At 42.3% G+C, this 14,679-nt stretch overlaps 1 protein-coding gene across 1 annotated transcript; it reads left to right on the top strand.

Moving 5' to 3' along the window:
- On the top strand, positions 2,892-7,517 carry LOC109719190. Its single transcript, XM_020245735.1, has 2 exons — positions 2,892-5,633; positions 7,025-7,517. Exons 1-2 carry the CDS (start codon positions 3,543-3,545, stop codon positions 7,448-7,450), a joined length of 2,517 nt encoding a protein of 838 aa, XP_020101324.1. The 5' UTR covers positions 2,892-3,542; the 3' UTR covers positions 7,451-7,517.

Genomic DNA, 14,679 nt, shown 5'->3' on the forward strand with positions numbered 1-14,679 from the left:
CTATATATATATATATATATATATATATATATATATATATAGAGAGAGAGAGAGAGANAAGTATTTTCTATCAAAATTTGAAGAAATTTAGATTTTTCTACACCGTTAAACTCCAAACTCGCCATAATAGCCATTGAAAATTGATAATTTTTAAATGGTTTGATCATAAAGTAAACTATGTCAAAAAAATATAAAATTTTATTTCTAAAAACTTTAAATACCCTAAATCAGTTTTAATGGTGTGGATCGTTGATTTGAATGCCCTAAGATCGAAAATGGGACTATAGTACCGGAGCCCCGGTACAATAAATAGTATAGGAGACTAGCTCTCTCTCTCTCTCTCTTTATATATATATATATATATATATATTAATTACATGTGCTATACATAATTGGCTCATCATATGCCAATAGGGTAAGCATATGACTAAAGGGAGTATCGAGATTTTATGTCTTTAGACATGACGTATGAGACCACGCTTGCTTACCAATTATGCTCATTCGCATATACTTGGTAGGGTCGCGCTGTATAAGCAAACACTCCAAAGATTAGCCCTCGCGACATCATGCTTGTTTTTACGGGACGCCATGGGGAAGGCTCATATATAGGGTGGATATGTTAACAAGCACAAGACCATGAGGTATGGCATAAGCCAAGACTTTACCTTATGAAAGTTCCTGAGAGATTGGGTAAAGATTAATTACACTTAACATTTGAACATCACACATGATTGATGCTTACATAGTAGTGGGACATTCATTATAGTAGTAGAATTACTTTTTTCCTAGTTGTCACATATAGAGTCATTATAGTAATAGAGCTACTTTTCTTTCAGTTATTTTATTTATGCTTTTACATTTCAGCAATTATTATATCTATACCTAAGATGACTTAGTGGAGTAGTACGCCTTTCTCGCCAGCGTTACCCACTGGGAACTGTATGTTTATAGTTCTCACTCCCATTAGTTAACGGTTTTTATTTCAGAGCCATCCACAACCGAAGAGATCAGGGGTGGCAAGAACATTGCCGATAGTTAGAATCATCTCGACTGAGCTTTCTTAGAGGTGGACCCAATATGCTTTTCATTTTGGGGTATAGATATATAAGAGGTCTACATGTATTACTACTAGGTAGACTTTGATGAGGTTAATTTATGAGATGTACCATTTTGTGATGTTGCATGTAGTATACCATGCATTCGGGAGTTGTAATTGAGATGATAGTTACATGATGTACATCTTTTTTAGTTTAGCTTATATTTACTTGCTCTTATTATCATATTTAGAATATGTATGTCATTTTGGTGGATTATATGTTATAGATGCCTTGTGTACGTATCGGGAGTTACCTTTTGTTAGGATTTGATTATATTTATATATAGTTAATTTTCTAGTTTGATAAGAATTAATATTTAAATCTATGAGAGATAAATTAAGATTTAAATATTAATTAGAGTATAAATTTAATTAGATTAGGATAAATATTTAAAGCTATTGGAGAAAAACTCAATATAAATTTAAATATTATTTGAAGTAGGATTCCTGATATACTAAGATTAAGGTACATTTTAGAGGATGCATTATATAAGCATTTAATTTATATAAGCATCCTTGTGGGTAGTAGCCTGTAGAGAGAGAGAGGAGAGTACAACCAGGTTAAAAAGTTCTTGACAATAGTATTGAATGTATCTAGTGCACGGGTGCATATAGAGAGTTGTCTTCTGAGATTATAGAAGACGAGAGAAGGATAGGAGAGATTTAAAAGAGGGCTCGGATTGTAGCTAATCTATATAGAAGACGAGTCAGGTGTAATATTTTTTTATTTAATAAATTTTATTTTATCCGTATATTTTTTATTTTGAATTTTCTCTTTTTAATAATTATACCAATTTTTACTGAAGAGAAGAATTTATGATAAAAATCCGATTCGATATTTCTATTGCGAAATTCTAACAATCGGTACCGGATCAACAACAGTCGGTATTGGAGCGAGTTGTGAATTTTTAAAATTTGGTATTAAAGCGAGTATCAGCTTCCTAATACCTTATACATTCGGCCGATCTATGTACGAATTGGATAGGATTCTGCTAGCGTTTAGGATGTGACAATTTAGTTCCTCTTTAGGGGACGAAAATTCTAAAAATCAGGAAAAAAACAAAAAAACAAACGAAAAAGAATAAAAAAGTTCTAATTTCCACCGCGTGCGGTTGTCATCCCTACTCGAAGTGTCCCTTTCTTCCTATTGAACCGTAGCATTCTGATTCAAGAAATTCTAAAGAGGTATTTGTGCGTCAGCAGTGCCTACCTGCAACCAGAAAAAAAAAAGGCAGCAGGATCTTCTGACAAAAAATGAAAGTATTTAAATACAATGAAAGCAATAATCCCTGCCCTCTAATTAAAAGGAGCGGGATAAGGACAACAGCCAAAAACCATGCCACTCGCGTTACTCTTCCTCTTCAGTTCCCTGCCACCCAAGCAAAATATTAGCGCAAGAACCCGGTGCACCACCGTACAGGAAGAACTCTACAACAATTTAAAGATCAAATTTACAAACACATACCAATTGTGACATAAAAAAATTGTTTATATTTAAGAAAGAATTTAATAATTTTGAAATTTTACAATCTAAGACCTTGTTTGGAAAAATTTTTTTATTGTTATTATTGATTAATTTGAAACTCATTAAACTTAATAATAAATGATAACATATTTTGTAAAGAAATTAAAATTAAAGAATTTATTTAAAATTTCTATTTTTTTGTTTTCAAATAAGTTACATTCAAAATAAAAATTAATTCTTTCTTATACTATTTTATATAAATACTCTATGTATAAAAGGGGAAAAACAGAGAGATAACAATACCAATGGAGCCTATAAATGTTAACATGTGATTCAATGTCTAAAAACATGTGATGTTCTTGAATCGTCCATACAGATGGTGCAAGCAAAAACAATTGCGTCCCCCACGCGGGAAGCGTGTTCTCCAAGTTGATCCACCTCCCCGCCCCGATATCCCGTTTGAAATTTCCTTTACATCACCCCTTCCTTACACACTCCCTCTTTCATTTACTTCCCCTTTCCTTCCCGCGCTTTCTCTTTTCTTACACACTACCCAATCCTCGATCAGATCGCTGCCAGTGGTCTCTACGGCCACCTCGCCTGCCTGCCTGCCTTTCGGACAAATATTACCTGTCCACCGCAACCAATTCCGGCCGAATCCCACGCAATCTGTGCCGCCTCTCCGTTTCGCTCTTGCTCCTATATATATATGTATATGAAGTACCGAAGGTACCTAGTTAATTATAAGCACCCGCTCCGGCCATACATACAATACAACACCTGCTCATAACTAACTGAAAATTGAGCACCAAGTAATACCGACAGAAATCACAGCAGATATACTTCTTGTACATAACATTACGTACTGGATTCATTAGGATTTGACGTAGCATAGGTTAGACCGAGTAATTCGATTCCCAAGATCTAGCTAGATAGCCGGCCGGCCAGTATTCGCAGCAGCTAGCAGTTCGATTATATAGAATGGAAGGCGAATTAGGCGACGGGAGCGTTCGTCTGCAAATTATGGAGCAGCCGAGTGAGGCGAGCATCTACATGTCCACCTTATTTGAGCCGCAGCGCGAGACGCCACCCTCGTGCGACGGCGACGACGGTCATCCTCGCGGCGGCAGCTGCCCGTCGATGTACTCGTGCCACGACACCTATGAGGCCCCCGAGAAGAAGCTGACGCTTTTCGCTCTGCGGCTGGCCATCCTGGAGAAGGCTGCGAGCGGCCTGGGCGCGCTGGGCTTCATCTGGGCCACCGTCGTGCTGCTCGGAGGGTTTGCCATCACGCTGGAGAAGAAGGACTTCTGGTTCATCACCGTCATCCTACTCATCGAAGGGACGAGAATCTTCAGCCGCAGCCACGAGCTGGAGTGGCAGCAACAGGCTACGTGGTCCCTCGCCGACGCCGGCCGCTCCAGCTTCCGCGCCCTCAAATCCAGCTTCCGGTCCCTCAGGCTCGCCTTCCGGCCCTTCTCCATCGACAGCGCCAGGATCGCGAGCGACGTATGCAAGACCGGCGAGCCGCCGAGGGGTGTGCTGGGGAGGCGGCGGCGGACGTGGCAGAGCGCCGACGTGCCGCTCCTGCCGTACGCCGGATGGGTCTTCCTCTCGCGGAACATCAGCCGCGTCTTCTACTGGCTGCAGCTGCTCTCGGCCTCGGCCTGCGTCTCCCTCTCGCTGATGCGGCTCATCGAGCAGGACTTCGGGGCGGTGCGTGCCGGCGACACGGACAAGACCAACCGCAAGTCGGCGCTGAATATCTTCTACGGGCTGGCGCTGGCCGAGGCGCTCATGTTCCTGGCCGAGAAGGCCTTCTGGGAGTACAAGGCCAGCCACCAGCGGCTGCTCGAGCGCGTCAATGCCGAGTGCCAGCTGGGCCCCTCCGGCATGGTGTCGATCAAGCGGTTCTTCTACGACGCCTACTCCAGGTGCGTCAACGGCAGCATCTTCGACGGGCTCAAGATGGACCTCGTCGCCTTCGCGGAGCAGCTCCTCGTGTCCAGCTCCCGCGACGAGCAGCTGATCGGCGCCCGGATCCTCATCAGCTTCGCCACCAGCCGCCCCTTCGCCGACAGCACCCTCCGTAAGATCGGCACGTCCACGGCGGTCATCGAGCGGCTGATCGACATGCTGAACTGGAAGAACGCCAACCCGGCGGAGGAGGAGATCCGGCGGTCCGCGGCCACGATCGTCTCGAAGCTGGCGGGCAAGAAGCAGAACGCGCTCCGCCTCGCGGGGATTCCGGGCGCGATGGAATCCATCTCCTCGCTGCTGTACACCGGACGGAGCGTTCCAAGGCCGGGGGAGATATGCGGTGCTGCAGTACACGCCGCCGCTGCCGCCGAAGACCGAGCGAGCTGCTACGACTTGTCGGCCTTCAATCTGCTCGGCCTGCTGATCCTCAAGAAGCTCGCGCACGACCACGACAACGGCGACAAGATGGGGAACGCGCGGGGCCTGCTGGACCGGATCATCGACTTCACGAGCATGGGCAATAATGGCTTGCGGACCGAGTCGCAGATCAAGGCGGTGAAGCGGTCGCTGCAGGTGGTGAAGATGCTGGCGAGCACGACGGGGCACACGGGGAGGGCGCTCCGGCAGGAGATATCGGAGATCGTCTTCACGGTCAGCAACATACGAGAGATTCTGCGGTGCGGGGAGCAGCACATGGAGCTTCAGAAGCTGGGGATCGGGATCCTGACGAGCCTGGCGATGGACGACGAGGGGAGAGAGAGGATCGGGAGCACGGGAGGGATGATCAGGGAGCTGCTGAGGATATTCTTCTTCCGTCCGACCACTCCTGCCCCTGCCCCTGCCCCTGCCCCTGACAAGGAGGAGAACGCGGTGACGACGGAAGCAGGGGAGGCGCTCTCCATGCTGGCGCTGGAGAGCAGGCGCAACTGCGAGAGGATCCTCAAGCAGACGGACGTCGTGGAGAGGCTTGTGGCGGCGTTGGACGAGCCGGCGCTCCGCATCGATGCTTCTAGGATTCTGCACAATTTGTGCGCCTACGCGGGCTCCCAATGCTACCTTCGACTGAGGCCGGTCACCCACGGCATTACCACGGTAATTAAGCAGGAATAATGGTATATCACAATATATATATTTTTTTTATATCTTTGATCAAATTTTCCTATTCTTATTATTTCCGGATGTTTGGAATAAACTGTTCCATTCGTTTGCCCTTTTGGTTTGAACTTTTAAGTTTAAGTTTTATTAATATTTTAAATTTTAAATTTAATTAATGTAGATTGTATAGGCACGATATCTTACTAATTATTATAATAAATTATTAATTATATTATATTAACACATATTATTTGTATTTTAATAAAGCATATTTAAATAAATTATTTTTATTAAATTTAAGTACAAGTAAAATTTGAAAAAAATATTTTTTCTAATAAATTATTATTATAAAAAATTATTTTTATTAAATTATATTTTATATCAAATTCAACCACTGCTTTCTTTCCGATCTCCTCTACTATTCTATAAAATTAATAATTACTTATTCTTGAAAATAGCAATATTGTAAACCAAACACAATTTTAATTTTATTTCTTACTATTCCGTAATAGTAAGTTATTTAAAAAATAAAAAAATTATTCCAATGTTCATTATTTTTGAACCAAAAGGTGTCTGAAAAAAAAAAAAGAAAGAAAAATAACTGCAATAATCGATACAAATTTTGGGGCATGCACTGTGGAATTATAGCTATATATAAAAATATATATAGCTGGGCGCTGATTGATTATGTCCCTCGTTCTTTCAGCAATTCAATTTCTAGCAACAAAGAAAGCGTTTAGCATACAAGTAAAACTTTAAAGGTGCATATCAAAGCAGAGTAGTGCATTCAATCTCCATAATTATTATTTTTTTTTTTTTCAAAGAGAAAGATAGCATGCTATCAGTTTCATTTATTTTTTTTTTAGAAATAAAACTTAGTTGAAAATATGAATCAAATAGAATTCGAATTTGAAATCTTGAATACCAATCACAAAACTCTTTACTACTTGCGGTAGGAACGGTACATCAATCTCCATAATCTCCATAATTGTTAGCTCAGCTATTTGGAGCCTCCTGGGAACGGGAAGGAATATACGAAGATTGTGCGAGTACATTTGAAAAACATCAAATGCGTATTACTTGTATCTTCATAATCATTTTGTCCTTGGGGTGATTAGAAGAGCTAAAATCATTGTTAGAACATTTCTACGGTCGTCGAGCAACCCATAAATCGATCTGCAGCTAACGCGGCAACTCCGTTTCAAATTTTGACATAAATCCCATAATTTCCTAGTATACCATTTATGCTTACCTGATTTTGGTTTTCCTTATTTTACCCTCTTCCTAGCTAATCCGAGCAATGATCACTCCCACTTGTAATCTCAAGTAAAACATTAATTGAACTCCCAAACTGGTCGACGCGTAGCTGAATGCGTGTATCTCTGCAGGTGCTTAATGCAATCATGGTGGAGAAGTCGAAACTACTCGAGGTCTCTCTCGGTCTCACCTCTCAAATGTGCAAATTCATGAGCGCCGAAGAATTCAGCGGGCGATTGTACAAATCCGGCATTTCAGAATCCGACTTTGTGATCAACCTGATCCGCATTCTAAACAAGTATAACCATCCATCCGTAAAGGTTCCCAGGATAAGGAGGTTTGTGATTGAGCTGGCGATTTGGATGATGAGAGCAGATTCAAACAAGATCAAGCTATTCATCAGTTCTGGGATGGAGAAGGAGCTACGATCTGTATCGGAGACAACTTCGGAGCTCGAGTGTTTCAATGTTTTCTCCGGTAGCGTGGGACTCAGTCCGCATGATGTTAGTCTTTGTTCTTTAGTAGACACGGCACTGCTACTGATGGGAAAAAGCTAGCTAAATGGAGATATTCGTTACGTACAGAATAAATGTAATATCAATTGTTAAGCAATTCTTTCATTCATCCTATGTATAAATTTACTCATTTTGGACACCGTTCGGCTTCGGCTTTATCTAGCTAATTTGGTGGCGCGATAAAAGAGTCTTATTTGGTATCATTTTCTATCTATTTTTCCAACCATTTCAATCGCCTAAGGTGTGTTTCCCCAGTTTATGCATAATAGATGTGTAGACATGCATTAATGGACAATCAATCATCCACTTATGCAATCTATCACACAGATTTGTCGTTTAAGAAAACAAAAAATGACAAAATATTGAACGCGTTAATGTTTGATCAATTTGGCCCTGCTAATCATAGTTAAATTCATAATAAACCTCAACGTACTTTCCCTCTATATTTTAGCATTTTTTTTTTATTTTACCATTCTGTGATTTTATTTTCATGAAAAACATTTGCCGTCAAATAGAATTGTAAAGTAATTTTCCTTTGTTTGAAAGGAATGTATTGTTAGAAATTAACCAGCACAAAAAAAAAAAAAAAAAAAAGAAANTAATTTTGAATTTTTAAAATTTTTCGGAAGCCAAATATATATCACATATGAAAATCAAAAAATAAGAAATCAATTCAGTGCCGGAAAATCACTCTTATGTTACTAAGCAAAAAATTTAATTTAAACAAAAATTCTTTATATTTAGAGATTTTACCGTGGACCAATTAAGGTCTCTTAATCTACTGTACGGTTGGTTGGTAGTATATGCTTCGATCATTGATCTGAAATTTTGACATAGCCGCACACGTGCCCGTCCTCTACGCGTAATCCACACCGAATCGGCGCATACCCGATTGTTTTCCTGGAAAATGAACAACAAAAAAATGAAAAGATTTAAATAAATCAAAAGAAAATGATATGCATGGGAATTTATTAGGGGTGCAATTTTCTTAATTTTTTTTTCTTATCTTGTACTTTTTGGACTTTATTAGAGGTGCAATTTTCTTATTGTATTTTTTGGACTATATATTCTTAAATAGCGAGAAAAGAAATATATATAGTACAACAGATAATAATTTTTAAAGATAAAAGAGTTCATACTTTTCGGATACCCGTAGGTACCCGGTTAACCACGTCCTCTCTAGTACATTTAGACCACCACCGATTAGGCTGGTTGTGATTAAAATATCTCTCTTCCAATTAGTTAAAAAAAAAAGAGGAAGAGTAAAGCAGTTAATTACGGAAACATATATAAAATCCGAACTTAAAGCAACATAACTAAGGCGGAGCGGGTGCATGATATTTGCGGTTAAAACTTTTGTAAATTATTTAGGTAGGTTGAACTTTAAAGCTGAAATTAATCATTTTTTTAATTAGAATAGAAAGTGAAATAAAAAAAATAAAAAATAAAAAAAAATGAAAAAGCTAGAAATGCATCATCTGTATGTGAATAAGGTGCAAGACTTAGCAGTAGGAAGTGTTTGGGGGCCCACTTCAATGTAGTGTAACTTGTGAAAGATTAATCGAGATAATAATATAGGCATATATACCCAAATCGTTAATAAGTGCTTCTTAATTTCTCAAAGATGAAAATTTATATTAAAAAAAAAAAAAACTTTCAAATACTACTAGAAATAAAGGGGATCACAAATTCTCTCTGTATTGGATTGATATTGCATATGCCCAATAAAACCCAACAAACCATGAATGCAAAATGAGATTCAACAAAAATGGCATAACATAACACTCATTTTTTTTTTTTTTTTGAGAAAGAGGTAGCAAGCTATCTGCTTCATTCATTAAGAAAAATGAACTTAGCGTACAAAATGAAGGCAACTAAGGCCTCCTACAATACCGGGTAACAGAGTAAGAAAAACCAACAAAACGAAAAAAAACCACACCAACGTATCGTTCTGCGAATTAAACAATTAAGTCGAGGTATAAAGTAAATACGACTAAAGGAGAGATCGCGAAGGATTGAACAGTCACGGCTCAAGAGCTTCAGTCCAGTCTTTCCTCAGCGAATCGACTCGTTCAACAGCTCGGGTAGCATTCAGACTCACCTCGCGGAAGATGTTGTTGTTACGCTCCGTCCAGACGACCCACCAGATCGCCGCCAAACGTGTGAGCCTATTTGTTCTCAGCCGGACATTGGGGTAATTAGCAGTCTCTGACCATAGACGCCTAACGTCACCTGTGTCAGGTTCCCTTGTATCCGAACTCCCAGCAAAAAGAAGGAGGTATCTGACGAAGACACATCCTCGGAAAAGGTGATCACAGTCCTCCAGTGCGACCGCGCAGAAAATGCAATACGGGTTCGCCGGGCACCCTCGTCGAATCAATCTATCCGCCGTAAGTAATCTCTTACGAAGTAGAATCCAGATGAAGACTTTAATTTTGGCAGGAATATTTAATTTCCAAATGTGTACGCTACTTAAGTCTCTCAGGCCTGCATCAGTGATGAAATCGTACAGGGATTTAACTATAAACATTTGATCGGTGGTCCAACGCCACTCAACTATATCCGTAGTGTCCGTAGGAGAGTAACTGGAGAGCAGGTTTTTTAGCAAGCCGAACTGATGACGTGCAACAATGTCTATAGTTGTTGCGAGACCCTTGCCTATGAAACGCCATCTCTACCCTTTATCGTTCCAACATTGTGCTACCGTAACCCCGTTGTTCACAATTCTGGAGTAAATTCCTGAAAACCGAGTGATCAGAGGGGTTTCTTCAATCCAAATGTCTGACCACATCCTTATATTTTTTCCGTCCCCCAGCCTGTAGACGACCCCACATTTGAACACATCCCGACATTTTATCACACTTCTCCACCACTGGGAATAAGGTCTGAAGGTTCTACCCTCGTGTAACGGCCTTCTTCTGGTGTAATATAATGCCTTAATCAATCTCCCCCATAGCGATTGCGGCTCTTTGAAGAGGCGCCACCACCATTTGGATAATAGTGCCATATTCATAGCTTCCATATCTTTAATCCCCAACCCCCCTTCTTTTTTGCTTTTGCATATCGACCTCCAACCAATAAGACATGAACCCCCTGAAATTTTGGAACACCCTTTCCAAAAGAAGGATCTTCTTAGTGCTTCAATACGATTCAGAACCCATTGTGGCGCTTTGAAGATTGCAAAGTAAAATAAAGGTAAATTTGAGAGCACCAAGTTGACCAGGGTGAGACGTGTAAGGAAGTGAATTCTCGAAATGTGAGGATTGTACTTCATCCAGGATCGACTAATTGTCGAGAGTATACCCTTTGTGGGAGTTGGGAATACCCAAAGCACAAAAAGTTCCTTGGAGTTGAGTCCGCGAGAGCAAATGAGGCAATTACATCATTGGGCTGATGTTGCTCTCGGGGACCGGTCTCTACAGGTGAGAGACCGGTTCCCCTGGCTGGGTGTAGCGGGGTTGCGTGATGCAACCGGTCCCTGGCAGGGAGGGACCGGTTCCCGAACGTGGTCCCAGTGAGAGATGCCAAAAATTGGCTAAGTCCTGAAAATCGAGCTCTCGGGGACCGGTCTCCCAGGTGAGGACCGGTCTCCCGGGGAGAGACCGGTTCCCAAACGCGTGCGCTCGAGGGGAGGCCCTCGGGGACCGGTCCCAAGTCGGGGAGACCGGGCCCTCCGCGCGAAAACTGCCCAGTGAGAGCAGTGCGCAGGAGTGAAAGTTGAGGGGCCTTTATGCAAAATGGCTTATATTTGAGTGGGCTGAGCCCTCTCTCTCCCTCACACTCTCTCATTTCACTCTCTCTCACTCTCTTGCTCTCTTGCTCTCTCTCTCTCTAGAGATAACAAAGAAGGAGAAGAAGAAAGAGAAGAAGAAGAAGAAGAAGGAGGAGAAGAAGAAGAAGAAGGAGGAGAAGAAGAAGGAGGCTAGGAGCATCTTCCTCTCCCTCTCCTCTTCCCATTGGTGTAGCTCAAGAGGTAAGCTACAACCCTAGCTTCTAGAACTTAGGGTTTTTGGGTTTTATACCTTGGAATGGGTCAAATGGACCCTAAGCAAGCTTCTAAATAGATCAATCCCAAGAATCTAGGGATTTATTGGGTGGTTTGCTATAGGTGCAAATCTAGGGCTCCAAAATGGGGTTTTTGTAAAAGTACGAGATTGATCTCATATGAAGCCTTGGAAACCCTATTGATAGGTCTCAAAATGTGGGGGTGAAGTCGATTTTGGCATTCGGCGAACCGACGTGAAGTTCTCGGCAAAATCGGGCCGGGCTAGTGTTGATTCGGGCGAGGAAGGCTAAAGCCTTTTCGTAGAGCTCGCCGAGAAGGATTTTTCCAAGCCTCTACATCGATTAAAGGTAGGGGGTGTCATCCGAAACTTTCGAACTCCTTTCTATGTCTTAGCTTGCATTTAATCTCATCTCTTCATGTTGCATTGTAGGATTGCATAGTAGCTCCATTCCTTATGCTTTCTAATTGATAACCTAGTGTACTTGGAACGCTTGGTAACTAGATAGGTGAGGATTGGGTCGGAACGTGGATCCTATGATGCTAGAGATAGAGATGAACCCGATGGGGGTATTGATGACATAGAAAGTAGTGTTATGGTTAAAGAACAAACGAGTGGCATTAATGTAGTGTAATGACACTAGAGGTCGATGGACCTAGGGATAGGTGGATCCCTTAGAAAATGCCTTGTGAACAATGAATTTAGAAAACTAAATAGCATTGCATGAATGTCGGGAACCGATGATTCCGCGATAGTCGTTGACCCTAGTGTAGGGCGTCCTCACTTGGAGAGGATTCGATTGGGTTATTGACTCTAGTTGTAGAGCCTCCTCACTTGGAGAGGATTGGATTGGGTGTTGACCCTAGTTACAGTGTATCCTCACTTGGAGAGGATAGATCTAGCTCACAGTCTGCGTTTAGGATGGTATAGCCATCCAATCCCCACATGGAGGGGATTGTCGTCGAGTACTCCGGAGTGTCGCGCGACTAGGACCACTTGGAGGTCCGGACCACATGGAGGTCCGCAGACGGTCCCGGGCTTGGGTGCACTTGGAGCTCCCTCCCCACTTTGGGATTTGAAGGTGAGTCATGGGCGAGCCCTAGGGCCTCGCCACAGATTGGGTAAATGAAAAAGGTTAAAGGTTTATAAATGTCATTGAACATTACTATTCGAACATGGATCGAATTTGTTAGCATGGTAGCAAACCTTTATTATATGATGCATGCATTCATATTCATGATTATGGGCATAGTAGCATAGTTTTCCTACTACTGCATTTACAGCTTTCAGATACATATCTATCTATCTATCTGTTGTTACTTGTGCCCACTTGGACCTAGTGGGGAGATCGGCAGAGTCGGCGGCCGAGCCCACTGGGAACTATGGAAGATAGTTCTCACCCCACTCTATTTCCAGTGGTAGGTTCAGGGCTGCAGAGAGAGGACCGCGGCAAGGGCATCGCGCCCGATCAGTGAGGCCGTGGTAGTGTAGTAGCTTTCCCTTTTGCATTAGTACACCTATGTATTGAGAGTGATTCATGTAGGTGAGATTGGAGAGCTATGTATTTTGAGGATCAAATGTATTCATTTTGGAAAATGATGTAAAGGTAAAGAATGTAACTATTGTAATAGTTAGTAAGTACTCTCTTTATTTCACTCGTATATCTTGTGGATTGCTTGCTCTTCTTGTTGTTTGCACTGTTTGTGCCCTCGTTGAATGTGTATGTTTAGAATTTAAAGTCCTGGGTAAATTCTTGTACACATTCCTGTCGTTGAGCCTTGGGCGGACAAGGGAGGTGTTGTCCGTTCGGCGGTTCGCCGCCGCGGCCGAGCCGTGCCAAATTGGTAGTGGTTTCGGGGCGGGGCGTGACAAGACGACCCCCATATGAAAGAAGTTTAGCCTTCCAACCTTCAATGCGCACCTCGATTTGGCTTACAATCGAAATCCAATCTTCCCTTCGAAGGGATTTGATGTGAAGCGGCAGCCCCAAGTAGCGGAATGGAAGATTGCCTACTCTACAACCCAAAATATCTGCGAGTCTATTGGCTCTGCTTGTATTGGAGCCCAGGTAATAAAGTTCCGTCTTGTTCATATTTATCTTAAGACCCGAGGCCCACTCAAACATTTTCCATATGAACAGCAGGTTTCGCATCGCCGATTTCTTTGGTTCCGAAAAGAATAAAGTGTCATCCGCATATTGGAGAATTACAGTTTGGCAGTCTACGGTTGGACCAATTCCTTTAAGCAAGTTATTACTCATGGCTGCTTCCGTAATCCTAGCAAGACAATCGGCCACTAAAATGAAAAGGTAGGGGGAAAGCGGGTCCCCCTGTCTAAGCCCTTTCCTTGTTTCAGCCATGTCGTCGGCTCGTCATTAACTAAGATGGCGATTTTAGCATTACAGATGCATTGTTCGATCCAGGACCACCATTTGTTGCTGAACCCAAGCCACCTCAATATGCATTTTAGAAAGGTCCATCTGACATTGTCGTAAGCTTTCTCGAAGTCCACCTTAATGCTGACACACTCCTTTTCTGATTTTGCGCACCAGTTGAGAAGTTCATTTGTCGTAACAAACGAATCGGCTAGGAGACGATCCTTCAAAAAAGCCGCTTGTGCTGGAGAAATGATCGTCGGTAAAATGATCGCAAGTCTATTTGCTAGTACTTTTGAGATGATCTTCTGAATTCCATTCATGAGGCTTATCGGTCGAAAGTCGTTAGCACTACACGCACCATCCTTTTTCGGAATAAGACAGACGTATGCGTAGTCTGTTGGGGCCGTGTTGAGAGTGTTATCCTGGAGATCGATGAATATGCTGAATATACTCTCCTTCACCGTCTCCCAGAAGTGCTGAAAAAAGATAAGAGGGAAACCGTCCGGTCCAGGCGCTTTATCGCTGCCTAGTTGGAAGGTAGCTTTCTTAACTTCTTCGAGAGTAAAAGGGCTAGTAATGGAATCCAGGTCGGAGAGCGAGTCCGCGCGATACAAGTCGCTCCAATCTCCAATCGATGAGGGACCCTCCTCCGCCTGCCCAAAAAGACGTTTGAAGGAGTGGAAAAAATAAGTTCTCTTTTGTTCCTCGTTGTGGATAAGTCTTCCAGAGTCATCTTCAATAGATTCTATCGCATTGATGCGCTTTCTCCCATTGGCCACGGCATGAAAAAATTTTGTGTTGCTATCACCTTCCTTGAGCCAGTGTTGTTTCGCTCTCGTTTTTCAGAGAATTTCTTCCTCCTTAAGGATTAGTTGAAGTTGTGACTTAAG

The sequence above is a fragment of the Ananas comosus genome, linkage group 13, assembly GCF_001540865.1.
Source record: "Ananas comosus cultivar F153 linkage group 13, ASM154086v1, whole genome shotgun sequence".
In the NCBI taxonomy this organism is placed as follows: domain Eukaryota; kingdom Viridiplantae; phylum Streptophyta; class Magnoliopsida; order Poales; family Bromeliaceae; genus Ananas; species Ananas comosus.